This window comes from Anopheles maculipalpis, chromosome 2RL (assembly GCF_943734695.1).
Source record: "Anopheles maculipalpis chromosome 2RL, idAnoMacuDA_375_x, whole genome shotgun sequence".
Classification (NCBI taxonomy): Eukaryota; Metazoa; Arthropoda; class Insecta; order Diptera; family Culicidae; genus Anopheles; species Anopheles maculipalpis.
In genome coordinates, this window is record NC_064871.1 from 54,368,802 (window position 1) to 54,394,785 (window position 25,984).

Sequence of the window (25,984 nt, forward strand, 5' to 3'; positions counted from 1 at the left end):
ACAACCTTCATTAAAAATTCGATACAATGTGGCTGAATTGTAAATGTTAACACTTGTAATCGTGTAACTCCTTTTTAAAATATTGTCACCAACAAAGGGCTATTGAAGAAGTGGCCTGAAAGATTTCTGACCATGCGCAGTACGTAATACATCTCAGGTAGGACAGGGCTTTTATGAACATGACAGTACAACGATAAGAGAATTTGCAATGTCGCCGGTCTTCAAACGGCAGGACCGGGGTTCAAATCCCATCCGGACTGCGTCCCTCCTTGGTGAGGACTGACTATCCAACTACGTGGTATCGCGGCAGTCTAGTAAGCCATTCGATGGCCGGCATGACCTTAGATGTCGTTAAGCCAAGAAGAAGAAGAAGAAGACATGTTTTTAATGTTGCATCGATTCTTATGTACAACAAGCGCTTCCAAATAAGAAAAGAGAAGTTTAAACATTGATAGGGAGGGAAACATGCGAAGAAGGAAAGCTTTGCTTCTATAGATAGACAAGCATTTACTTTCGATGAACAACTTTGGTTTGAATCATTCAAACATACGATCAATTAACAAGAATTGGTTTGATGCGTGCGTGATCAATCTTATCATTTTAATGGATGAAACTATTTTTTTTTTATTTATAATTAATTATGACGGTCCAGTGCCGTATTGTAGGATGAAACAATTTGTTATATTATAAAATACACGAAGTGGAATGCATACAAAAAAGGACATGAAGTTTATGAATGAATTTGTTTTAATATTCAGACTATATAACAGTTAAATCTTAAACTTATAATGAAGCATAGGTACATGTTAAATTACTAATTTGCGTCAGTATTTGAATGGGTAAAATAATTTTGTTTCACTTTTTACAAGAGAAACATTAAACGAGAGGGAAGAGCCACTTATTTGAAACACTTTCCTTTCGCTTTCATCATCATCAACTCTCTTGCTCGACCATAAGTTTAGATGATTTGCCGCATCTCAGACATCGAACTTTCATTGATTTCCTTTCCGTTGCTAAGTAACACCAGTATGCGGGAATGTTGCACAATATGTGCATATTGGTTCTGGCGAAACAACTATTTGCTCAAGGGATTGAAGCACGTTCGCTTTCAACTCCAACCAACTTCTTATAATTATTGATATTTTGGTAGCAATGCAGACGCCATCAAACAAACTCACTTTGCTATCTATGAAGCGGCGAAATTCGGTTCTCAGCACTTGTTCCAATATTCGGCGAGAGTGCAACTTTTAGCCTACTTTTCCCATCATGCTTGTGTGTACCAAAAACATCTGATGGTGGCTGTTCACTCGACGCATAGCTCCAACACACACACGCACACGTCACCACCACATATCCGATAGACTCCAAGGTGAAAACAAAGAAGTCCGCACCCCCTTCAAACCCGAAATATTTGCGAAGGGAGGAAGTACAGCATATCGGACAACACCCCATACCGATTTCCTTCGTTTGGAGGGAAATCGGACGGACCAAGTACGAAATAAGGAAGTAATTATTGGCATAGATTTGCGTGTCAGTCAGCGCATTTAGGGTAGGTGGTACATACCATTTCGCCTATGCTCCATACTCCATGCTATATAGTGCTGTAGCAGATCAGGAATAGACCATGTCACTAGTCCAAGCGTTCCTCAGTGCGATGTATACGATCACGATTTACGATGGTGGTTTCTGTTTCTGTCCACTGGAAGAACTATTCCTGGCAACGTTTAGTAGCTATGGACGTGCTGGATTTAATTGAACTTGCTGACGGTTTCTTTGCGCTTTTGGTTTTAGACGGACTATTTTTCCACATTTCAGACTCCCTGCATCATAGAAGCTTTTTTTTCACTAGGTTTTGTGTGTGTGTGAGTGTTGCAAATTAGAAAATCACTAGAGCGTTACATGTAAACACTGGACACTTGTTTAAAATTTCTCTTCATGAACAATCTGTTCCGTTTTCTTTCCACCAAATTTTACATCAAATTCACAGCAAAGCAAACAACAGAAACACTAGATGAGCTGTAGCATTCGGACTACAACAAGACGAATCGCTCTATCGTTGCGCGTTTGTGTCACGATACTTCACCTTTTTGCTGCGTGTTCACTTCAACATTTGCCCTTAGTTGTGTTTTCGCTCACACTCACTTGTGAGCAGGCTGTTGTTTTTTTCATCCCAACCCAACAGAAAGTCCTTTTTTCGAATAGAAGAATCTTTACACTGCTCTGCAACTGTTCAACCATCCACACTCTCTGCTCGCCCCAGCGACAAGAACGCGCTGAAGATAGATAAACAATACACTTGTGCAACTTTTATACACGAAATTAAGGATGCAGTTCTTCTGTACCACCTACGTATGATGAGGTGTAAAAAATACGTGCTGCTGTTTTGTAACTACACACATACCAAACATAAGCATAGTGCCCTAACCCGCTACTCAAACACACGATAAAACATGAAAACTCGCACTTTCTACCCAAAAATTTGGAACTAAGCGTCTTGTAGCTGGAAAAACATTCAGGTACGCCCGCGCGGTCCTGTGTGACAGCTGTCAGAATGTTGGTTGCGTAGTGTCATTTTGTTTGCTTTTGAGACCAAAGTACAGCTTAATTTAGTGTTTCTTTTAATAGATTGCTCTAATTTATTCAGCATTTAGTTTTTTTTTTGCAGCATAGTAACACACATTGTGCGCTACTTCAAAATAAAAACGGTAACTGATCGATTATTTGTCAGATTTGCTATACCGTTCGCGGATGTTATTCTACGCATTCTATTCTATGCACCGTGTACACGCGCCTGCAGTTGGTCGTTTTTTCAGCTGTCAGCAGATAGTTCAATTTGGCTTAATGTTTACATTACGTTCTCTTGGAAGAAAATATTAAAAAAAGTACGAACCATAGTTTAAATTTTACTAAAAACCTATCTATCCACGCGTGCACGTTAGCCTTTGATCTGCTGCAATAAAATAAACTATGGTAAGTTTGTACATTGTGCATTTTTAGGTACAACGGTGCAGTCTAGGTCAACAGGAAACTGTTGTGTTTTTTTCCACACACAGTTCGTAGTTTCCCATCTTCTCAGAAACTCAATTTTTCCTTCTTTTTTTGTTAATTTACCGCAACTGCAACCACATTTCCCGATTTTCCTTTCCAGAACAAACTAAAGCTCAATCAGAAGGTAAAGGTAAACAAATTCATTTCCCTCACACACACGGGCGAGCAGACGGCCATCCGCTGCCTGCAGGACAATGAATGGAAGCTTGATTTGTCCTGCGATACCTACTTCCAAAATCCCGATCTGTACTATCGCGAACTGGACAGGAAGAAAGTTGAACAGTTGTTTAACGTCTACCGCGATCCATCCGATCCGAACAAAATCAACTCGGATGGTGTGGAACGGTTTCTGGAAGATCTGCACCTAAATCCGGAGTCGAAGCTGGTGTTAATCATAGCCTGGCGTTTCAAGGCGGAAGCACAGTGTGAGTTCGCACGGCACGAGTTTATCAACGGGTTCTACGATCTCGGTGTGGATAGCATAGAGAAGTTAAAGGAAAAGTTGCCACGCCTCGAGCAGGAGCTGAAGGATCCGGGACGGTTTAAAGATTTCTACCAGTTTACCTTCAACTATGCAAAGGATCCAGGTCAGAAGGGGCTCGATCTGGAAATGGCCATCGCGTACTGGAACATTGTACTTAAGGATCGGTTTAAATTTCTAGATCTGTGGTGCAAGTTTCTAGTGGTAAGTATTGATTCCCGTTCGAACGCTGATCTGTTTCTTCTTCCTCGACCGATAAGTCTCTTTCTTTTTTAATAACCCTTTGCGATAGGAAAACCATAAGCGGTCAATTCCAAAAGATACGTGGAATCTGTTGCTCGATTTTGCTACTTACATTGACGACAGCATGTCCAACTATGACGCAGAAGGTGCATGGCCGGTGCTAATCGACGACTTTGTCGAGTGGTGCCTCAAACAGAACAAGGTAACGCATCCGTCAGTTATTACTTCCACGACCAGTGGGTCTGGTGTTGGATGCAGCTCGCTCTCGATGCAACATGTCCCATCCACCTCGGCGGCAATAATGAGCAACGTGACCGTTCCGGGCGCAGGCAACGCATCCTCCACAACAACGACGACGACGACCAACCCGTACGGTGGCAGCCGATCGAGCCCCTACGGTACAGCTGCCGGTAGTGCGGCAAACATGTTTTACTAGATTCACTAGATATCAGGTCAGTTAGCCGACAGTACGGAGAGCAGTCAGTCACAGTCCCACTCTCTCACACACTCTCTATTTCTCTCACTTTTCTGTTTGTCGATGGAATTCCCCTTTGGGACTAGGGGGACATAAGCATCAGTTTTTCGATTGTTTTGCGGACTTATTTATGTACAAGTTACTTGGTGGAAAGCGCAAGCGTAAGAAGTCGACGTTCTTTTTCCCGGTTTGTACAGTTGGCTGGTTCCTACCGTTTCAACGCATATGAATCATCTCGCTCGGTTTCTGATCCGTCAGAGAGCTGGACACTTTTCAACTGCTTGTGCATTTTTTTATATCCAAAATGCTCCTTTTGTACTCTCAGAAAATCCATTCATGAGTTGGCAGTACGGCGTATCGGATTGGTCTATCAGATGAGATATTGCTTATCTATCTGCGTACGTTTTTCAAAAAGGCGCATGTTGAAATGGGCGCCCGGGATATGTATGTGCATTAGTGTGTTTTCTTCTGCTATTTTGTTCATGAATTCGTTTGAAAAATGGAACACAAAATATGTTTAGCTTTTTTTTTTTCTCTAATTTTACGCTTTCCATAGGTTTGCTATAGCGCCATAAAAATATGTGGCCAGTGAAGGTATAGTAACACGTGGTGAAACATTAAACGTAGAACATACACAGTGAAGCAGGAGAAAATTTTAGGATAATTTCAAAATTTTGCCTAGCAGCAAGATCCTGCATAATATTGATTTAAAAAGAAAAAGAACTATTGATTACACCAATAATTAAATTACAAATGTATCTTCACCCGTTTTCTTTCTCATCCTATAGAATCCGAAACAATCGGCAGTTTCTACCGGTAGCGTTTTATTGCTTATTTAATTTAAGATTCGGCGTTTAATTTAATTGTACCGTTTGAATGCACGGTACACGGTCTTGTTCGTTGTGCACAATAGAGCATTAAGCGTTAAGTTCGTTGGGTTACCTTCATTCATATGCCCTCCTCGATGCGGCCATGGCATTAGTAAAAACACGGGCCATTAGAATAAATCATGATATTACAGCTTTGTCATCGTAGATGATGAGCTAACCATCTACACTGTCTTTGGTACAGGTTTGAATTTTTAACAAAAATGGAAGAGATTTCAATTGCCGGTCGTTGTTTCAGCGGTCGGTGTCAGACTTTGCTTCCGCGTACGATACCGTGCCAATCCCGTGCGCAATAACTCCCTATTTTCAAAGCTCCACGTACCGACAGACAATCCAGTGCAAACGGCTCCAATTAACAGATGGCACAGTATCGATCGTTCGCAAAAGTACGCTTCGGATATTTTGCATACAATGCCACAAATAATCAATACGCTTAAGTACATCGGTCCGGGTAGGGATTTCCGCAACGGTACCATACCAACCGACCGGAAATGTTTGTTAATGTAAAACACGCTGTAACTAATGCGGAAGCTCATGTTGCAACAATTTGCCAATATAAACCCAACCGGACCGAACCAGTTCGTCAGTTGGTACGAAAGCAGCAGAAACGTAACGGAAAAGAATGCCATGTAGTAGTTGTAAGTGTCGATCTGTTTGGATGTGTTCGTCGCAAACATATACCCCTCGGTGATACCGTTCGGAGCAAGCAGAACGATTGCCAGACTGTGCCATCGAAGCAATTGCTCAGGAAGACCTCCTTCGACAAAATCGGCCCCACCGTACAAAAGCAATACGGTTCCAGAGTAACTTTGTGCAAAGACAAACGCAAGCAACCCGATAGAGGTCACAGTTTTCATAACATACGCAAGCACGTACGATGCCTCCTGTACCATTTCACGCTTTTGCTCCGCCAGTGCCGTATCGCGTGCAATCGTTTGGGTAAAGTAGAAGTAGCTGCTGTCTTCGATGGGACGGAAGATGAAGCGTGCAGCTAGGCTTCCCATATTGTTCACAACATCATATGTTGCCTGTTCACTAAACGTCAGCACCGGGCTAACGGACATCACATACTTTTCACCCTCGGTTAAAACTTGCTTCAGGATGCCCTGCTTTGCAAAGCTTAGTACGAGTGTTTGCAGGTCGGAATTGAATATGGAGTTCTGTAGCAAATGAAAAAAAAAATGAAATAAATAAGAAGGAACTTTTTACTCATGTAAAAATAAATTAACTTACCGAATTTGGTAACACTCCCGGTAGCATTTGTTTGATGGAAACAAACGGGAAATCGTCCATATTTTCATAATGCTGACCATAGCGCTCTCGAAGTACATACTTATCGTCTACTTTTTTCAGTTCCTTGCGGTATTGTAACAACCGCGGTATGTAGAAGTGGTAGAATGCATAATTTCCAACGATAATCGTGCACGCGCTCGTAATTTGTGCAATTCCAAATGCGTATATCGTAACGTCTTTGTTCAGCAGCACGATTAGGATGAAAATGAATGATCGTATAAAGATGTGCCCGGTGTCGAGAATGACTTTAAGCTTCACAAAGCAAAACACTTGTCCCACAAAGATTGGTGCTTCGGCCGTCATTTCGATGATGCAAGCAAAGGCTATCGCGAAGGACCCAAACCGATACTGTTCGCTGTAGATAGCATCGACCGGTGAAAGCCAGTTGAGCCATATGTATAGGCAAGGGATGGCAAGCGTAAAGCATACGGGAACACTACAAAGGTAGGAAGGTAAAGTTACAGGTCAGGAAACAAACGAGTCAGTAAATGAGTATAATTTACGTTATCCACAGCTGGTTAACAAGTTGCGCCCAGCTGCACTGTTTGTTATGGCGCGAACTAAGGGCCGACCGGATGATCGCCTCCTTCGAAAGGAACAGTAGGGTACTCTCGAGCAGCAGCAAACGTACATTCGTGATTCCCAGTACCTCGCGGCCTACATTCCGCACGATGAATGCATTGATTGCGAATGTTATACACCGGCATATGATCTAAAGCACGGAAAGGAATAATCAGAATCAGTAAAATTGGGTAATAACAGAAGGGTTTTAAATGCCTCACCTGGAAGATGATGCTAAAGGATGCATTCTGCAAGCTGCTAACTAAAACATTTCGACCCATTGCGATTTTAATGTTTATCTATGTGTACAGCTACCTGACACGTTAACAACAAGAAAAAATACACACACAAAACACATGCAACGTTCAACACTGAACTTATCTTCGAAAACGGGGAAGGATAATTTTTCTCACTATGTTCCGTAACAGCGCGTCTACTATTGCATCCTTTTGCCTTGGAACCAAAACGGGCCTGCGGCCTTGGGAAAAGGAAAAACTGCTTGCCACCGCGCGCGCGGCTCACTTTATTTATGTTTACCGAGCTGGGACTGGGACAGCTGATTTGTGCTATGGTCAATTGTTGTGACGTTGGAACGATTTGACAGTCTCGTTGACAGGTGAGTTCGTTCAAAACATTTTTTCTGGTTTATTTGTGTTGTGTCGCGCTCGAGCTGCTGCTGCTGCAGTGTCTCTCCATCTGCAAAACTTCCAAGTCGCGGCGACTGCTGTTGCCAGTGTGCAGATAACGTTGCGATTGTTGATATAATTATCACAGCTTCACCAGCCGTTTCATTATCGGCCGTGTTACCTTCGACGCTACGTGGAGTATTTGATCAAGGTAGAAGATTCGAATTTTTCTCCTATTTACACACTACCCCGGGGAATCGGTGCTGTACTGAAGCTGTACAAGTAAAAATGCCAGCAACAGTGAAGAACGTGTCAGGAGATGGTGATAAACACAGCAGTGATACGACGGCCGTTGTATTCCACCATGATCGAGTCTTCAGCGCTGGAGGAGATGGAAAAGTGAAGGTAAATGATGCTCCTAATATGCGTTTACCATAAATGGTTTGTTTTCGTTTTCGGGCTGGCTTCTAGAGGAAAGAAGATTATTCTCGAAGATGATGAGTGTGATGGTCTAAAATTAGTTCTCCCCGTTTCTGTCGGTCTTGCATCTCCGATCGTCCTCATCTCAGAAATTGGGTGCTAACGCTATGCAAAATGATGGTGCAAATTAGTGTGACTGCTGACGGAGGGGAGTTAATGATAACGCTTATCTACCGAACAGATATTATCGACACCGGTAGATCCTTTGTAGAGCCTCACACATGACACTCATTCATCCCTAAATCTTTTCTAACCAACGATTAAGTTTAAACCGTTCGGAAGGATTTTGGGAAAGTTGCCAATTAATTACATGTTTATCCAAATATTGCAGGTATGGACTAAAGATCTACGATTGGAGAAGGAGCTTACGCCCCACGAGGGCTACATTTATGCCATGGCAGTCGACTCGAAAGGACAGCTTTACACCAGTAGTTCCGATGGAACGATCAAATGCCTTACGAACCCGGTTGCTAGCGATGAATGCAAGGAGCTGCTAAAATGTAACGATGAGATCGAATGTTTGTTTGTCGACCTGAAGGATAATCTGTACAGTGGCGATGATAAGGGCATCATAACGATGTGGATCGATCAGCGCATTAAGTATAAGTTTAACGTAGTCGAGCAAGTACGCTCGATGGCCATTCAAAACAACATAATCTATTCGATTCGGGATAATGATCTGACTGTGACGGAAATCATCGAAGGGTCGGCATCGGGTCGCTTCATGACAAAAGCGTCGATCCCCGGAAGATGCCCGGTGCTGCTTTGTGGCGGTTGCACCGACGAGGGTGTTTACAACAATGTCGCTATACTGACGCGTGATGGGTTGGGTATTGTTATGATTAGAAATAGTAAAAAGGAGCAGTATCCTGTTATTTGGACCAAAGAGGTAAGTTAAGTAAAAACAATGGTGCTTAAGAAAGATAAAAGTGTTTAATAAAAAAAATGTGAATTTCATTTCAGAATGCACATAACATGATCATCAACGCAATGGTCGCTAAGGATGAGTACCTTTACACAGCAGGCTATGGTGGAACCATCAAACTGTGGTCAGAGCTAGATGCAAAGGAACCGAAACTGAATGGTGAAATAACACTTGGCACTAGTGGTACGGCCTGCATCAATTCCATCGCTATCGGAGCCGACAAAACGCAGGTGTACGTTGGATTCAGCGATGGTACTGTTCAGCTGGTCAAATTTGTCTAGCTTTCCCCGTCGAACGATATTTCGTGGGAAAAGCCAAGTGCACCACTGTGCCATGGGAATACGAGCTTAGTCAAGCCGTTTTGGGTAAATGCTTGCCTAAAGATTATCAATTTACTACTACTACTACTGCTACTGCTACTCGAACTAGTTATATCAAAGAGCGCAAGGATGTTACGATGGCAGTCGTCGTCGTCACTTCGGCGAATGCAACACAGAGATAGGTTGCTTCGCTAAGAAAAAGTGCTTGTGGTTTTATATTAATTTATCATATATCTACGGGAGCCAAAGGATTCAATAGAACATACTTTTAGATCCGCAACTAGGTAACGTTCGTGTTCTTGTTTGGGTTATAGTTTTAGCTTTCTTGTAATTTTATATGAGTCGATTTAAATGTTTGGTGTTATTTTCTATTACACCATTTTCTATTTTTGTCATCTTTCAGCCGCATTTCACTTTCCCTTGTTTAAGAACTTTTCTCCTTTGGATGGAAAATGCTGGAATTGGTCTGTTGTGTGTCGTCGTTTGACCAGATCTGCCATGTGTCACTGAACAACACAGAGTAGAAGTGTGTGTCCATTTGGACATGGCTTTTCGAGTCACTCCTAGCTTAGAATTGAGTTTTTTCTTGGGGGTTTTTCCTTTGGCATTAAGCAATGTCCATTGTTCATTATACAGGATTTCTAATCGTCTACAATATCATTCAATCTATTCAATAAGCAAAGAATCATTACTTATATTACTCGTGCATCGTAGTTCGCTGGGTGAAAACATTTAAAACGTACGTTATTTAGTTGCGGAACTAATAGAATAAAATAGTACCAAAGTGGGAAGGGTTTGCAGTGGAAATGAATGTGAAATAAATTTGCATTTTTTTAACTGATTTTTGCCATTTTTTAAAACGACGATAAGAGTTTTCTGTTGGCAAGTAGTGTTTTTTTAGCTTTTTTCGATTTTTTCTAGTTGTATGGCTCACCAACGGCCTTTTCAATATTTAGCATAAAACCGACTGGCAGCATTGAATAGGCCTATTGAACTGCACAGCCCATCCATAGTTGTATAAATCTTGTTGTTTGGACTAGAGCAAACGTGAGTGATTTGCTGTCATTGCGTTTGTTTGTATTTTTCTGTTCCAAACGTAATTGTGTGCATCGAAACGAGTCGATTTTTCGAGAAAGTGGGGCTCTCGGTTGAATATTTGTAAAAGAAAATTACACAAAACCAAACATGGAAACTATAGCAGAGCCGAGCGGCATTTTTCCCAAGCTAAACGTCGAAGAAGAGCCTGAACTGAGTGTCACGGAAGTTGAGTCCATGTGCATGAACTGCCAGGAGAATGTAAGTTTTACCATAAACACGTACAAGCACGAAAGTTGGGTTAAGAAGGTTCTCCGCTAGGGTTCTTTATGCTGTTTCAATGTTAAATGTGTTTTAATGCTTTCCATTTGTTATTTTAGGGCATCACACGATTGCTGCTGACGCAAATCCCTTTCTACAAGGAGGTGGTTATTATGTCGTTTTCCTGTGACCACTGTGGATTCGAAAACAATGAAATACAACCGGGCGGTGAGATCGCACCGAAGGGTGTTGAAATTCGTACCGAGATTGTGACTGCACGTGATCTAAACCGTCGCGTGGTAAAGTCCGATTTTTCCAGCATACGGATAGAGGAGCTCGATTTCGAGATTCCGGCCCAATCACAGAAGGGTGAAGTGACCACAGTGGAAGGCATCATTGATCGTGTGATACGCGGCTTGGATCAGGATCAGCCGGTACGCCAGATACAGCACCCTGAAGCGGCGGAACAGATCGATGCGTTCATTGCGAGCTTGCAAGCATTGAAGGACCTGGAACGACCCTTCACGCTGACGATAAAAGACATTTCGGGCAACAGCTTTGTGGAGAATCCAAACGCGCCACATAAAGATCCAGCTACCACGATATCGTACTTTCAGCGTACGAAAGATCAAAACCATCTGTTGGGAATTTTCACTCACGAAGAGGTCGGTTCGGACGAACCGAAGAGTGTGGTGGAGGAATCGGTGCAGCTTGAAACCGTACCGGAGGAAGTGGACAGTTTGCTTAAACCAATCCGAGCAGGAGCATGGACGCTGGAGGAGTTACAGGGCGAGGTACTAAAGTTTCAGACCAATTGTCCCGAGTGTGCCGCTGCCTGTGACACCAACATGAAGATTACCACGATACCCCATTTTAAGGAGGTAGTGATTATGGCCACCGTTTGTGACAATTGTGGTTTACGTACGAACGAAGTGAAGCCGGGCGGTGGTATCGAAGAACAGGGTGTGAAAATCGAGGTCACGGTACGGGGTAGGATCGATTTTTCCAGGGACGTACTGAAATCGGAATGCTGCAGTTTACACATCCGTGAGCTGGATTGTGAGGTAGGAGCCGGTGCTCTCGGAGGACGTTTTACCACGATCGAAGGTTTGCTGACGGCGATGCGCGAACAGTTGGTGGAAAGTACGGGGATGTTTATGGATTCGAACGATGCGGAAACAAAGGAACGAATGGACAAATTCTTCGGCCAGCTGGATGTTGCAATAGCTGGTCAAAAGCAGCTGACCATCGTGATGGATGATCCGACGGGCAATAGTTACGTACAGTCACTGAACGACGACGGTACACCCGATACGGCCCTGCGGATAATACGCTATCATCGATCGTACGAGCAGAACGAGGAATTAGGTTTGAACGATATGAAGACGGAAAATTATGGAGAAGAGAAGATCAACGAGAAGGCAGAAGTAGATGAAAGTTAAGCACATATGAGCATTTATTTTCCGAATAAACAACGTTCGAACACTGTCCTGGTTTCGGAGATTCAACCGTTTGTTTATTACTTTTCCGCTTGTCCAGCTCCCGGCTGGTTCTGCGTATCGGCATCCTCGCGGATAACCGTTTCACCGTCCAGCTTTTTCAACGGAAGCAACCTTTTACTGGCCTCCGCTCGCCAGATACTTTCCTCCATCGATTCCACTAACGGATTGCCGGCAAAGAGCAAATCTTCCAGCATGGGCAAATCCGCCAGCCGGTTAAATTCGACCCAATCCTTCACCAGATTGTTGCTCATGTAGAGAACTTTCAGCCTTTTAAGCACGCTTATGCCTTTAAGCTTTTCGATCAGATTGTAACTAATCCAGAGCTCTTCCAGCGTATCACTCACACCTTCCAGTCCCGAAATGGCCTTGATGTAGTTGCGTCCCAGCGAGAGCACTCTCAGATTCTTCATACCACTTAGTCCGTAAATTTTATCGATCATATTAGTCGATAGCGATAGTTTTCTGTCCAAAAGCGAAAAGAAGCAGGTTTAATTGGTGCTTGAAGAACAGAAAGTAATATCAACTCATCTACGCACTGGCATGCGGTCAGCGTTGAGAAGGTGGTATCCATTTTTTCGATCGGCGGCCACTGGAAGCAGAGATCGATTTCTTTCTCGTCGCAGGAGTTAGTTTTTGTCCGATCTTCCAAGCGTTTTAGTGCCTCTTTAATGGTAGTTGCTTTAGCTATTGCCATGCTGTTTTACAAAAATGACTCCTTTACGAGGAAACGTAAAACCTTAAAAACAGAACGAATGCAGTGCTACACATAGATATGAATAATAACAACACCAGTCCTTGGTCCGTTACCATGGTGAGAAAGAGATGACAGTATGTTGTAGCACGTGCAGCAGATAAAAAACTTGGGTTGATAAAAAAATACTCTTCCCCTACTTTTTTTTGGCTCGAGCGACCGTGACAGGACTCGAACCTGCAATCTTCGGATTCGAAGTCCGACGCCTTCTCCATTAGGCCACACGGCCCAATCGGAGAGAGGGCAAATTTTACGTCATAAATACATAGTCCACATTTCCTCTACACGACTCAATCGACAATTTCCATTTCCTCGATTAGATGCGGCATGAATGCTTGTTTAGAATTTTAAAACAAAGCTTTTTAAAAATGTAATAATTATACATAAGAATTCCAGAGCTTTCTTTTTATTTTGTATGATTTTGAACAAACGTTATAATGTGTATTTCAATTACTATTCATCTTATTTGCGTACTTCGCACTATTTGCTCCTTTAACACCAGGATACTGTTGCGCTGCTCCGGAGGCAGTAGGTTAATCTGTTCGTCGGACAGCTGCAACACCTGCATGATAAGTGCAGCCTTCTCCTGATCGGTTGCATCGCTAGGGAGCGGATCTAAATTAAGCCCGGAAGATGCGGCCGATAACGATGCCGCACTGGGCGGTGGAACCATCGGTCTTCCTCCAACACTTGGCTGGGCTTGATTTGCATTGGCTGCGAAATGAACACCTGCAGCAGCATTCATCAAACGTGGATCCTTGCCCATCCGCGGATCGACGGGCCGCTGCCTCGGATCGGTTGGGAATGGTGTTGCGTTTTGTTGCGGTAAAGGCGTTGGTCTTTGGGCCGCCGGTGCCCCGGCAGCAAAACGATTCCGGTGATCGTAATCGTTAGCTCCTGAAGTAGCTTGACGCCCAAGTCGAGGATCCACGTTCGGACGAAAGTTATCGGCATTTCCATTGGCACCGAAGGGTATTGGCATGAATTGTGCCGAATTAGCCTGCATCCCACCACCTTGGGGTTGATTTGGTTGGAATTGGTCGTTAAAATTAGGCGTCGATTGTGATTTGTACAGGAACGAATAGGCCGCTGCGGGATCAATCGCTTTCGAGAGCACCTGCACCTGCAGCAGTGCGTACGCTAGTTGAGGATTCTGCATGAGCAGATGCCGTGCCTCAAATAGGTTTGTTTGCACCAACTGTTTCATCTGCAGCATTAGCTCGTGCAAGCGTTCCGGTGGCATGCTGCTAACATGCTTCGTGATAACTTCGGGCGCGTGTTGTGGCGAGCAGTGCTCACCGTACGGGCTTTCGGCACGGTTAGTATGCAGCAGTGCTGCCATTTCCATACGAGACTTTTCCGTGCAAGCATTGTCTACGCGAAGCGGGCGTCCACCAAACACGTACCCGTTCAAGTTGCGCATCGCACTCAGTGCTGTCTCTTTATCCTTGTATTCGCAAAATCCATAACCTTTCGGTTTACCAGATTCGCGATCGTACACCAACCTACAAATGCATGGTGGATATTAGCAAAAACACATCCCAATGTTACAACGGCAACGTTCGGCATCTACTTACTTCATCGACAGCACCAGTCCCACCTCACAGAAGATTTCCTTCAGTGCTTCCTCGGTCGCATCGTACGGGATATTGCCTACGAATACGGAACGCATCGATTTGTCCATAATACCCGGATCATGATTGCGATCGCCCATTTTGTGGGGATATTGAATAAAATCTCGTTTTTAATCTTTTCCACCCCAGAACCAAACACACGAAAAAGAGGGATTATTTTGAGTGAAATGACGTTGGACCAGGTCAAGCCACAACAAAAAAGTTTGACGTTCACTTCATTTTGACATTAGCATTCCAGAAGGCCGGTGTTTGTGTTCTTTTTTTTTCAAACCAACTGTGTATTTCGTAGAGATGAAATCGCTAACAACACATTACAACGTGTTACAACTAATTTTAATACTAATAAAAGTATCCAAAATGGGAGTGGGAGAATGTTAATGCTCTGCCTCCACATCTGCCATTCGCACAAACAATAAAGAAACTGATATTGTATGATTAGGGTTTTATTCATTCTTTTATTCAAAATTTTTATTCATTCTGAAATCTTAGCTATAAAAATCGTTGTAACGATGAGCAATAAAACAGTTTCCTACAAGTAGAAGATGATGCAAGATGAAGCGTTTCGCTACTTTTAAAATTGAAGTAGAAAGTATAAATAAAAAAGTTCTTAACATTTGTCTTTGATGAAGAATGAAACACGTCTACGCCAATCAGCACCATAATACTATAGTTAATCAAATCTAGCAGTAAGATTGGTCGGTTTTACACTTTTCCTCGAACCATTTCGACATAAACTGATTCTTTGCCGATAGGAGCTCGTAAATGACCCGCGCTTGATCATTTTTTGGCACGGGAAAAATCCGTTTCATATCACCACGATTCATGTGCTCACGGTACGCACGTTGCAGATCATCCAGATCGTTTTCCTCCAGACACGTACTACACAGTTGACATTCAACTGGAGCGCAAGATTCCGTACAGGGTAGTTCCGAGCATTGGTTCGCAGCGGTTGCAAGGTTTTTGAGCGATGTCAGCATTGCTTCCGTGTCTGGTGGCTGTTTGTGAAACGAATCACGCCGAATGCTCGATCCAACACCGACCAGCTGGAACAGGTTGTAGATCACCTGCTCGTATAGCAACCGGTTCGGTTTGAAGTGAGCCGAGGAAAGATTTGGACTCATGTTCGCTTCCATTAGGTACACCTTTAGCTTATTATCCACCACCAGATCGAAGCGCATCATTTCGAAAAAGTTTCGCTTGTGCGCGTAACGCGATAGTAGACCCACTAGTAAGGACTCTTTCTTCAGGATTAATAGCCGTATAGCATCTTCCACCTGCACCCAGATTGTGCTGGGATCACGCCCCATACTTCTTACGTAGCCATCAAAGGAATCTTTCATTCCAAAGCCGTACTTTGTGTAGTATTGCTTCAAGGATGGCACTTCCCACGTTGGCAAATAATCATCTCCCACGATGTACTTGTCCACGTCGGATGCATTGAACGGGTAGTAGGGCACGGGACAGTATCGGAACAGTATATCTCCCTTGTATACGTACACACGCAGCGGATCGATCGACGTTATCACCGTGTACACTCCGATGTCAAATTTGTACCCATCTACTAGCAGCGGATCGTCGATAAACTCCTGAATGAACGTATCGTTACTACTGAAATCGATTTCATCGATGCCCTTAATCTGTATGTGCCGATGTTGATTGTTTTTCTGAACAAACTTTTTATCCGGATTTGCTGCAGCGTACTCTCGGAATCGGGTCGATTCGGCTGGTAGCTTGAATGCGGCAGGAATATACTCCAGCTTCGTGATGGAAAGATCCACTTTGTTTGTAATGTAACCAGAACCTGGAAAATGGTTTACTAGCTGGTGGCGTTTCATACGCTGCAGATTTACCTTGCGGAATGGATAATCATGTGCCCAAAGTAGATCCCAGTCAGTTGTGTCGTTGCTGGTTTGATCCACACCGAGCCGTTGCAGTACATTGTGCACATGCAACAGGTGACCGCCGGCAGGGTTTCTTCCAAACACCCAATACTTTGGGCGTGTCTCGTGGGAAACGATCTGTCGTTCTACAAACTGTACTTCGGGCTGCGGACATTGTGCAGACGGTGCTTGAAGGTTCAGCAACGCTTTCAACGCATCTTTCGGAAGACATTGCACCAAAGTCACAGCGGTGACGGTCACGGTGATGAACAGAATCTGTCCCGTCGTTGTACGTAAATCGAAAAAGCTTCCCCGATCTTCATCGATACGTTTGATTGGTTTGGAAGGGCGCGTTTTGATGCCATCCTCAGTGTTGGATCGATGATCGTCCGCCTGAAAAGAATTGTTTTTTAACTTTCAAGCACTCTAGTTGGCTACCTACAGCTTTACCTTTTTCGTGACCTCTTTTCTTTTCTCGGTCATAATTGATATTCCATGCACATACCAATACGTAAATTTGAGACAGCAAAACACGGAAGAGACTCTAGAGAGATACGCTCCCGGATGTATTTGTTTGATTTGGCTACCTATAGCAATGAGTTGTACATTTCTACTGATCGATCCAGGTTGAGTTTCAGGTTCGTCGCTTGCATAAAACCCATATCCAACTTCGTAGTCAAATCCAACCAGGGTTTCGCAATCAACTTTTTGATAAAAATACAATAGGAACAGATCCGTATAAAGAAACCAAAATATGTAATCAATCAATCCAGTCAATTACTCCATTACACATTTGTTTATAATTTCGTAAATATATTTCTAATTTATGTTAAAGTTCTATTTTATGGTAATCTTACCTACGAACGAATGCTTTTAAAATCCCTGTTATGCATTTCTCGAAAGGCGCCCAATGACAGGAAAAGATTTGTTTACGTTTTGAAGCTGTCACTGAGAACATGTGTGTTTGTTTAGCGTAAAATCGATTGCCGGCAAAATCGTACAAACGATTTCAATTTTCCCACGGCGCGTTTTATTGTAAAATGTTTTACATCATCGGATTAGGCCTGGGTGATCCAGAAGACATCACTGTGAAAGGGTTGAACATAATCAAACAATGCGAACGCGTTTATCTGGAATCGTACACATCGATTTTAAGCTGTGGCCAGGAGAAATTGGTACGGAAAATGATATAAACATTCATTTACCCCACAAAACACACAATAAACCCCTTTTCTTGCAGGAAGAATTCTACGGTCGAAAGCTCATTCTTGCTGACCGTGAAATGGTCGAACAGCGGGCGGATGAAATCTTGGAAGGAGCCACCAGTCAATCGATAGCATTTTTGGTTGTTGGTGATCCGCTCGGAGCCACGACTCACACGGATCTGATGCTAAGGGCTAAGGAACAAGGAATCGCAACATCCATCGTTCACAATGCATCGATTATGAATGCCGTGGGCTGCTGTGGATTGCAGTTGTATCATTTTGGTGAGACGGTTTCGATTCCGTATTGGGATGATAGTTGGAAGCCAGATAGCTTTTATGACAAAATCGTTGCTAATCTAAAGCATGGGCTGCACACGCTGTGTCTATTGGACATCAAGGTAAAGGAACCTACGCTGGAGTCGCTGATGAAGAAGAAGCGCGAATACATGCCTCCCCGGTTTATGTCGGTGCGTGAAGCGGCTAGTCAGCTGTTGGAGATTGTCGCCAATAAATCGAAGGAAGTGGCAGGTGATGTAGGACCAGACGAGCACAAGCTCCAGGAGAACTCCCTGGTCGTAGGACTTGCTCGAGTGGGTCATGAAAGCCAGAAAATTGTAGCTTGTACATTGCGAGAGATGCAACAAATGGATCTTGGGCCACCGTTACACTCGCTCATCATTCCCAACAGTCAGTTGCATGAATTGGAGAAAGAATTCCTACAAAAGTTTGCCGCACTGGACCAACAGTTGCTGTAAAGCATCGTTGAGACTTTTTTTTTTAATAACCTGGACAAATTTCCGTTCTGCGGGTACATGGTACTGTTCTGAAATATAAAATAAAAGTCTATGTAAATAGCTAAACAACATAAAAAAAAAACACAGTAAATCACTGTCTGACTACAAAGTAGCGTTAATCATGAGCCGGCGAGATTTTATCCTTACCGCACAGCACGATACCATCAATGGAGAAGTCATCGCGCGAACTATGTGGACATCGAGACGGTCAAAGTTCAAGGGTAATAGCGTTTTGTTTGGTTCCTTGTCTTAGAACTGAACGTGCCTTTAAGGCGTGGCGTGCTGGATTAATCATACAATTTGAATCCACAACAGAGTTCAACGGCTTTTAATTGGCGTAAGGGTGTCCTTGAATTTTTTTCGTCGCCGAACTTTTCACGCGTCTAGAGACCGACTGGGAAAGAAAAAAGGTTCCGGATTGACGTTTTGTTAATGTGCAGTAAGAAAATTTACTTTTTTTGTGCAAGTAGAACAGCCACACAGGCGAGGAATTGGAAAGAAATATTTTAAATTTTGAACTTGAAAAAATGACCATCCACGTGTTTTTGATTTTTTGAAATCATTGACCGGTGATGGTGGTCCATCGACTAGCAGCCGGCATCTATTTTACCTGTCCGCTTTAGTTTAGATACGTTGCCAACGGTTGGCAGCGTGCCCAGGTCAATATCTTTAGCCAATGCTATTTGCTATGCTATTTCAATCCACTTACAAAAAAAGAAGGAAAAATTTGAAAATTTGTTTTGAAAAAATTCAGAAAATTCTTTTGAAATTGTATCTAGAAAATAATTTATTATAAATTCTAATTCTAAAATTTCCGCATAGCTGTGAAGTGGGAATGAAAAAAGCCGTTCGCTCACCATCGCTAGGGGGTTAAACTTGAAATGAAATTAATTTAAGACTGTTATTGTTACTGCTGCTGGTGTAGGGAAATTGTCTTGAGCGTTGACCTCTCAATTAGATGTTGTTTTTCTTTCTTTGTTGTGTGTTGTTTTTTTCTGGTCGCACATAAGGATTCATTTGGCCAAGCCGCTGGAGTATTAGCTTTGGTACCGTTTTGTTTGTCCTGGCGCGGTTGTCGTAGCAACTCGTATTGTACCCTTTAAACCACGGCTATAGAACGTGGCGCGGGTCCTGTCCTGCGTATAGTTCCTTTGTAGCATTCGCACGGGTACTGGCTGCTTCATAAGCGGCGGCAGGTCGTAACCTTGCGAACGATAAAACAGCCCAGCTTTCAGCAAAAATAAGAAGCACAACTGCCATAATAGCATTCACACCGATTATCGATTGGTTCGGTGGCGCGGTTTTGTTCCCCATCGGTCCGAGGACGGTCACAGGGTAGCGAAGTTAGCTGAGCTGTTAATGCTGGCGAGCCAGTTAGAACATCTTCAGTGCGCGGAAAGGAACGTTGTAGTCCCACTGTGTGTCCCTTAGCAAAAGGTGCTAGTGCAAGGAATCAGGATGCCAATATCAGCGCCCAAAATTCCCGAAGGTTTGCCCGAGCTGATGCGCGGGTTGGCCAAGAGTGTCATAAAAGAAAATCCGGAAAATCTGTACGTCCATGCGGCCGAGTACTTTGAAAACTTAATCCGTGAGCGTGATGGCCACCTCGAGCAGGGCTATCAAACGTTCAATGCGTATCAGGTATACGCGGACTATAAGGAGAAGACGCGTGAAAAGTTAGGCTTAACCAAGGACCCTTCGCTTAGTGATGGTATCGGCGGTGATGGTGATGAAAGTGGTAGTGGAGGAAGTGACTCTAACATACGGGGTCGTAAGCGACGTCGCGCGCGTAAGCCTTCGTCACGGGAGAAGGAAAATCCTCCCACGATAGTGGGCAATCCGTCGGTTAGCGATGAAGGAGAGCCACAAAAATTGAAATCCGTTTCGGAAGACAGTGGTCCGGTACCGGTGGTGGAGCAGGAGATTGTGAAAGTACATTATAATCCACCGGAGGCGGTCCCGTCCCCGGTGCGGGTAGTTAGTGCACAATCGGTGGAAGCAGACCAGGCCGTTTCGAGCATTTTGGATGATGAACAGATTCTTGATTCGGACGGTACAGGTGGAAGAGAGACGGGCGATGAGCTGGTTGATAATAGGGATGATATAGGGACGGCTCCGAGCACTGCAGAAATTGCGGAGCAATCGCGTGTAGAGGATGTTGATGCAGAGCCGGGCACCAGGATGAGCTTGCAAGATATGGAAACGTGTTTCATGCATGCAAATGTTGATGATTTATTAGAAAAGCGAATTTCCGAAGATACGGGCACAGTGGCGGATGAAGGAGAAGATATTCCAGAGGGCCCACAGGCTAAAGTGGAACTTAATGACGATATAGGTGAAGCTGATCATCAGCTTCCAGAAGTGGAGAAAGAGGTGAAGGAGAGTGAAGAAACTCAATCTCAAACGGAGGCATCGGTGGAGCAGCTGCTGGAGGCCGATAGCAAAACTTCTTCATCACTAAAAATGCCTGCCGAAAGTGTCGTTGATGCTGTTGCGGACGTAACTAATAAACCCGAAGCGATGGATCAGAGTGAAGCTGAACCAGCTAAAGAAACTGAACAAATCATTGTTGACTCTGTTAATGAACAAGCGGAAGAAAAATCTATGAAAAATAGTGCAGATGAACCCACTCTTGAAAGCGAAGTTATAAATGATGAAATCTTGCAAGTTAGTTCAGATGAACCAAAAGAGGAACCAGATACTTTGAGTGAAGAAAAAGATACCACTGACACAAAAGTGGATAGAGAGAGAGAAATGATAGAGAATCCGATCGAATCCTCCGAAGCTACTAATCTTAACGAATCGAAAAAAATAGATGATCTTTGCGAAGCACAAAAGCTAACTGAATCAACGGATAATGTGGTGGAAACTGTTAATGAAACAGAAAATTTATCTGCTGAAAAACCGGAAGAATCACCGATAATTTCTTCCCGAATAGGATTCGAAGAGGATGAAGTGGGAAATGACGCAAATGAGACCGTTGCCACAGAAAACGTGGAGACCAATGATGATCCTGAAGAACAAGAACTTGCAAAGTCTGAAGAAGCAAATGTGTCTGATCAACCGAACGAGGTTCAAATGAGTGAAGAAAGTGTAAAAGATGAAAACAATGTTCTCGTAACTACGCAAAATGAATCCGATCAAATCATTGATAATGATAACCAAGTTGAAAATGATAAACCTTCAGAGGAGCCGGTACCACCCGAGTCCACCGGTGCAATAACAGATGAAACAGCTGTTGAACTGAAAGAAGGATCAAAAGAAGCGCAAGATGAAATTCCGAAACAAGAAAGTGATGCTGCAGACGTTAATGTTGATGAAGATCCAAAAGAAAGTGTAGCTGAAGGTAACATAAATAAATCACAAAAGCAAACAGAAACAAATGAGAATACAATCATACCTGAACCTTCAAGTGAAGATGCGACAAAAGATGAGACAAACAAAGAAAATTTGGTCAAATTAGTTGAACCTAATGAAAGCGTTTCAGCAGCCATAGCGGAAGAACCCGTTCCATTAACTCCCGATACAAAACCTGATGAAACCTTCTCCGATCCAGCGGATGCTCCTGATGTTGATGCAGATGCAGTGGAAGAAAAAGAAACTTCAGAACCTAACAAAGGAGAAACAGATGATTTGAACGAAGGGGGCAAGAATGAAAACTTCAATTTACAAAGCATCGATCAAGAGGTAAATGAACAAAACACTGAAACAGATAAAAATGCTTTGCTAATAAAGGATCAATCTCTTGAAGATGTAGTTCACGCTGAGGCAGAATCGAGCGGCTCAGTAGTAGATGCGGTAGTTACGAGCGGTGATTTAATTACTGAAGAGAATGCTCTCACCATTCCAGCCGGAACTATCGTAGATGAAGTAAATACGATCCCCGAACCAGCAGAGCTAGTTGCTGCAAATGATCAACAAGGTGATGGCTCTGTTAAAGAGTATAAAATTCAGAATCAAGAGTCAGATGAAGTAAAAGTTGATGCTAAAGGTGCTACAGAGGATGAGAAGAGTCCGAAAGCAGCTGTACCCGAAAGTTTGGCAACAGATGCGAGTTCCACATTCGAAAATGTTGTAATTGATGAAATGCAGAAACTGCTTCAGGACGATGTTAATGATAAAGAAAGTGTTGAAAATAATGCCGGATCCTCCGATACCAGGCCCGAAGAGGACAAACATGTAGCAGAAAATGTGGTCGGTACAGAGTCATCGAATGTAGATGAAAAGGATGCCGGTACGACAGTGCCTAGTGCATCAGCAGAAGAACAGAATGATGATACGGCAAGAATTTCGCCTTCTGAGGTAAGCGTTGATAGTAGTTCAGACAAGCCCGCAAATGACGAATCGTCATCAACAAATCAACCAGCTAGTGATGCAATGATTGAAGCGAAAGATGACACCTCTGTTCCTGAACCGGAACTTCCTTCCGCATCAATCGATGAGCAACCACGTAATGAGCGCGAAAAAAGCCTAGAAGCAGTTGTCGAAGAACCATGCGTGAGGCGTGAAATATCACCCTCAAAATCGGTTCGCCTCGAAAAAGACGACAGCACTGAGAAGCAGGTTGAAGAGTTGGAAAAAATAAAAAAAGTCGACCTTAGTCAGCTGAGCAAGGACTCGGCTGAGGCTTTGTTTTATACGCTGAAGAAAAGTGAGCTTGAAAACCAAGAGCCGAACGATGATGGGGTGGTTGGTATGGAGGAGAAAGCTACGGTCGCTACTGAACCTCAGGAACATACTACCGAGGACGATGATCAGGATGTTGTGGTGAAGGAAGAGCCTCCACCAGCACCGATCGAAGAACGTACTAAACGATCATTTACTGATGATTTTTTAGATGAAACCCCCATCACTGAAGCTCCAACTAAGGCCATGATGCCAGGTGATGGGGTTGATCAGCTTGCCGATCAGGAACGATCTTCACTAGAAGCGGACGAGCAGAAGGATGAGTTCAATCCTATGGTCATGGTATCGATGCGTTCGAAACAGTTCCAGGACCAGCTGCACAGCCGAGGAGCAGGGCAGAAGATCGACGATGAGCTAGGGACCGATAGCACACCCAAACGTCCCATCATGCGGAGATGCATGACCGAAATGTCCGGGCTAGAGCGGTACGATGCACCGTTGGAAGACGATCTTGTCGATAGCCGCCAAGACGATCCTAGTTATGTCGAGGAAGAGGATCAATTCGATGGATATTACATAGGGCATATAAAGAACAAAATTCTTGCCTCATCCGTGTCGGTGGCTGATTCCGATTGTCCCGATGGAACGAGATCCTCAGTTGAGTCTGTCGGCGAGAACAATGTGCGTACTGCGCTGGAAACGATTGCTTCGACAGACACGGAGTCAACAATTGCTTCACAGGCCACCACCAGGCAGGCCGGACCACGTAGCTATCTGCGAAAGCACTCGCAGAACACTTCCTCTAACATACCGTACGCGTCGTTCGGTAATGCTGCCATCGATCAGTCGCTGGACGAGTTTATCGAGCGTGAGGAGCAACACAAACAGGACGAAGCGATGGCTGAAGCGGCCACAAAGATTCAGCGATCGTACCGGACGCACAAGAAGCGATTGTTGCGCGATTATCACAGCACGATGCGGACCTTCACCGAGGATCAGTCGGCGGAAAGTGGTGAAGAGTATGCGGCTAACGTGATCCAGATCAAGCTGGACCAGAGACGTGCTGAGGCAGACCCATCGGCGGTGGGTGACGCAGGCGAGGAAAGTGATACGGCAGTGACGACACCGGGAAAAGTTGGATTGACCGCAACTGGTAAACGGCCGATGTACAGCTTGAACATTGACGAGTACGACACGGTTGCACGACGCATGACACTAACACGCGGTGTAGCAATGCAGCGTAACTCGACCCCAGACGAAGACTCCGGCAAGTCGACCAACGCGTCCACCGATCGGAAGCCATCGTTAAGTAGTCCAGTAGCTGTGAAGGATCCAACACCGGCAGCCAGTGGATCCGGTGAAAGTCCTTCATCGGATGAAAAGCCTGCGGAACGCGATACAGCCGGCAGTTCGAGCGATGAACGGGAACAGAAGGATGCGCTAAGTTCATCACGATCAAGTTAGTAGGAGTTTTGAAGATCCTAAGTTCCTAGATAACTTCGCACTGGAGGGAAACTACTAGCAGAGCAGCACTTCCATCACCTCTACTACTACTGCTTCTATCGCAGGCTGTGCCATCTTCGTGTGATATCTGAGCGTTTTTTTCTGTCTGCTTTTCCCTATTCCTTCCGGTTTTCTCCCACGTTTGTTCTTCCTCTTCCGTGCGCTTTCTCTTTCTTGCAGAACCGAAAAGTGGTCCCGCATCGACTGTACCCAGCCGGGAACAGCGCACCGAACCACTGGTGCCCAGAACCGCTACCAGCCGAACATCATTCGCACCGCTGGACGTGCAGAGCTTGCTGCTGATTGCCCGGCAGCGCACGATGCCGGTACAGATCGATTCGTCCGTCATTCGAGTACTTCCCAAACATATGCGTAAACGGATCAGCAGTGCGGGTGTGATGAACAGCAATGGCAAGCGAAAGTAAGAGAGGACATTCAGGAAGTTGGTAATGAAAAACACGGTTTCCCGATATGTACCGCGTCGTTGCAGTAGGTTGACAATTTTCCAGAGCTCAGCGCTCTAGCGTGTAGTGGATGTGGTTGTGGACAATTTTCAAATAACAATGCAAACACAATATATAATCAGCTAGAGCGACTAATGATAAGTTCAGCACATTACAATTATTTTGTGTTCTTGTTCTCTCTCGTTCTAAACTATGAGTTTCCGCCAGCTTCTCCGTAGGCGAGCACAGTTTATTGATTCCGTCACAACACATAGTAACGCTTCCCCCACATTTCCGTAAAACATCGTGCATGACGCATAGACCATAGAATTTTGTCATCGTCTCTTCTAGAGTGCGCAACACACCAGACCTAGCTACTACTTGTAATGCATCGTTATTTGCGCTTATCGAGCGTAAAAATCTGGCCAGTTATTCAGCCGTAATTTGCATGATATACCACATAGATGGTTGCATGACACAAACTCTTTACTATAATTCTGTAGATACGAATGCTAAAATGTTCAACAGCTGTAACAGAATCAACTGCTAAATAAATAAAATTGATTGAATCTCTTATGTATCTTCTGAGTGCATGTTACATGTGTATAAGATGCCGAAGCATTTCATTTTCCTGTATGACAATTATGGATAACGTTCGGCGTAAAGCAATAATTTCAGCTCAACTTTCGCCAATATAGTGTCTTAAGAAAGATAATACGAACGTAGTTTTATTTCTGGGGTAAAATAAAATCCTGGAGAAAACATATTTTGATAAGTTTTTGGTTATTTTTTCTTATTTTATTGACTTATGGGGCGAGACTTCCTATAAGTGAGCTATGCGGTCTCCTCTAACATTTAGAGGGCCCGAACTCCATTTTAAGGCCTCGTGTAAAGGGACATAATGAGCAACCCGCTCTTCGCCCTTAGACCCCATACGAAAATTAAATTTTCATTCGATGCCTCCATTTGACTTCTGACACTGGACCGGTCAGCATTTGTTGCCCCACATAT

General features: G+C 43.9%; 9 protein-coding genes and 1 non-coding gene across 10 annotated transcripts; 5 read left to right on the plus strand and 5 right to left on the minus strand.

Annotated features, from left to right (window-relative positions):
- Positions 1 to 3,106: 3,106 nt before the first annotated feature.
- Positions 3,107 to 4,253, plus strand: LOC126567276 (DCN1-like protein 1; the record flags this gene model as incomplete). Its single annotated transcript, XM_050223508.1, has 2 exons — positions 3,107 to 3,733; positions 3,822 to 4,253. Coding segments are annotated over 2 exons (1,014 nt in total), but the record flags the coding sequence as incomplete, so codon positions are not given.
- A 1,096-nt stretch (positions 4,254 to 5,349) lies between these two features.
- Positions 5,350 to 7,275, minus strand: LOC126557566 (protein RFT1 homolog). The gene is made up of 4 exons (XM_050213376.1): positions 7,210 to 7,275; positions 6,931 to 7,139; positions 6,368 to 6,863; positions 5,350 to 6,294 (listed from the first exon to the last, which is right to left on the minus strand). The coding sequence occupies exons 1-4, from the start codon at positions 7,267 to 7,269 to the stop codon at positions 5,350 to 5,352; spliced, it is 1,710 nt and encodes a 569-aa protein (XP_050069333.1). The 5' UTR covers positions 7,270 to 7,275.
- Positions 7,276 to 7,902: 627 nt separating this feature from the next.
- Positions 7,903 to 9,307, plus strand: LOC126558628 (uncharacterized). The gene is made up of 3 exons (XM_050214672.1): positions 7,903 to 8,019; positions 8,426 to 8,983; positions 9,058 to 9,307. The coding sequence occupies exons 1-3, from the start codon at positions 7,903 to 7,905 to the stop codon at positions 9,298 to 9,300; spliced, it is 918 nt and encodes a 305-aa protein (XP_050070629.1). The 3' UTR covers positions 9,301 to 9,307.
- A 1,110-nt stretch (positions 9,308 to 10,417) lies between these two features.
- LOC126557908 (zinc finger protein ZPR1) lies at positions 10,418 to 12,077 on the plus strand. Its single transcript, XM_050213819.1, has 2 exons — positions 10,418 to 10,635; positions 10,755 to 12,077. Exons 1-2 carry the CDS (start codon positions 10,525 to 10,527, stop codon positions 12,075 to 12,077), a joined length of 1,434 nt encoding a protein of 477 aa, XP_050069776.1. The 5' UTR covers positions 10,418 to 10,524.
- Positions 12,078 to 12,153: 76 nt separating this feature from the next.
- Positions 12,154 to 12,831, minus strand: LOC126559114 (dynein axonemal light chain 1). The gene is made up of 2 exons (XM_050215225.1): positions 12,674 to 12,831; positions 12,154 to 12,599 (listed from the first exon to the last, which is right to left on the minus strand). Exons 1-2 carry the CDS (start codon positions 12,829 to 12,831, stop codon positions 12,155 to 12,157), a joined length of 603 nt encoding a protein of 200 aa, XP_050071182.1. The 3' UTR covers position 12,154.
- A 213-nt stretch (positions 12,832 to 13,044) lies between these two features.
- On the minus strand, positions 13,045 to 13,117 carry Trnar-ucg (transfer RNA arginine (anticodon UCG)). Its single transcript has one exon. It is a non-coding gene; the product is annotated as a tRNA-Arg (tRNA).
- Positions 13,118 to 13,328: 211 nt separating this feature from the next.
- Positions 13,329 to 14,615, minus strand: LOC126558240 (cleavage stimulation factor subunit 2-like). The gene is made up of 2 exons (XM_050214211.1): positions 14,466 to 14,615; positions 13,329 to 14,393 (listed from the first exon to the last, which is right to left on the minus strand). Exons 1-2 carry the CDS (start codon positions 14,600 to 14,602, stop codon positions 13,346 to 13,348), a joined length of 1,185 nt encoding a protein of 394 aa, XP_050070168.1. The 5' UTR covers positions 14,603 to 14,615; the 3' UTR covers positions 13,329 to 13,345.
- A 584-nt stretch (positions 14,616 to 15,199) lies between these two features.
- On the minus strand, positions 15,200 to 16,947 carry LOC126557670 (probable tubulin polyglutamylase ttll-15). The gene is made up of 2 exons (XM_050213525.1): positions 16,853 to 16,947; positions 15,200 to 16,795 (listed from the first exon to the last, which is right to left on the minus strand). The coding sequence occupies exons 1-2, from the start codon at positions 16,883 to 16,885 to the stop codon at positions 15,203 to 15,205; spliced, it is 1,626 nt and encodes a 541-aa protein (XP_050069482.1). The 5' UTR covers positions 16,886 to 16,947; the 3' UTR covers positions 15,200 to 15,202.
- Positions 16,948 to 17,409: 462 nt separating this feature from the next.
- Positions 17,410 to 18,362, plus strand: LOC126558729 (diphthine methyl ester synthase). The gene is made up of 2 exons (XM_050214788.1): positions 17,410 to 17,577; positions 17,643 to 18,362. The coding sequence occupies exons 1-2, from the start codon at positions 17,443 to 17,445 to the stop codon at positions 18,360 to 18,362; spliced, it is 855 nt and encodes a 284-aa protein (XP_050070745.1). The 5' UTR covers positions 17,410 to 17,442.
- Positions 18,363 to 19,859: 1,497 nt separating this feature from the next.
- On the plus strand, positions 19,860 to 24,955 carry LOC126556678 (titin). The gene is made up of 2 exons (XM_050212095.1): positions 19,860 to 24,486; positions 24,711 to 24,955. The coding sequence occupies exons 1-2, from the start codon at positions 19,860 to 19,862 to the stop codon at positions 24,953 to 24,955; spliced, it is 4,872 nt and encodes a 1,623-aa protein (XP_050068052.1).
- Positions 24,956 to 25,984: the final 1,029 nt, after the last annotated feature.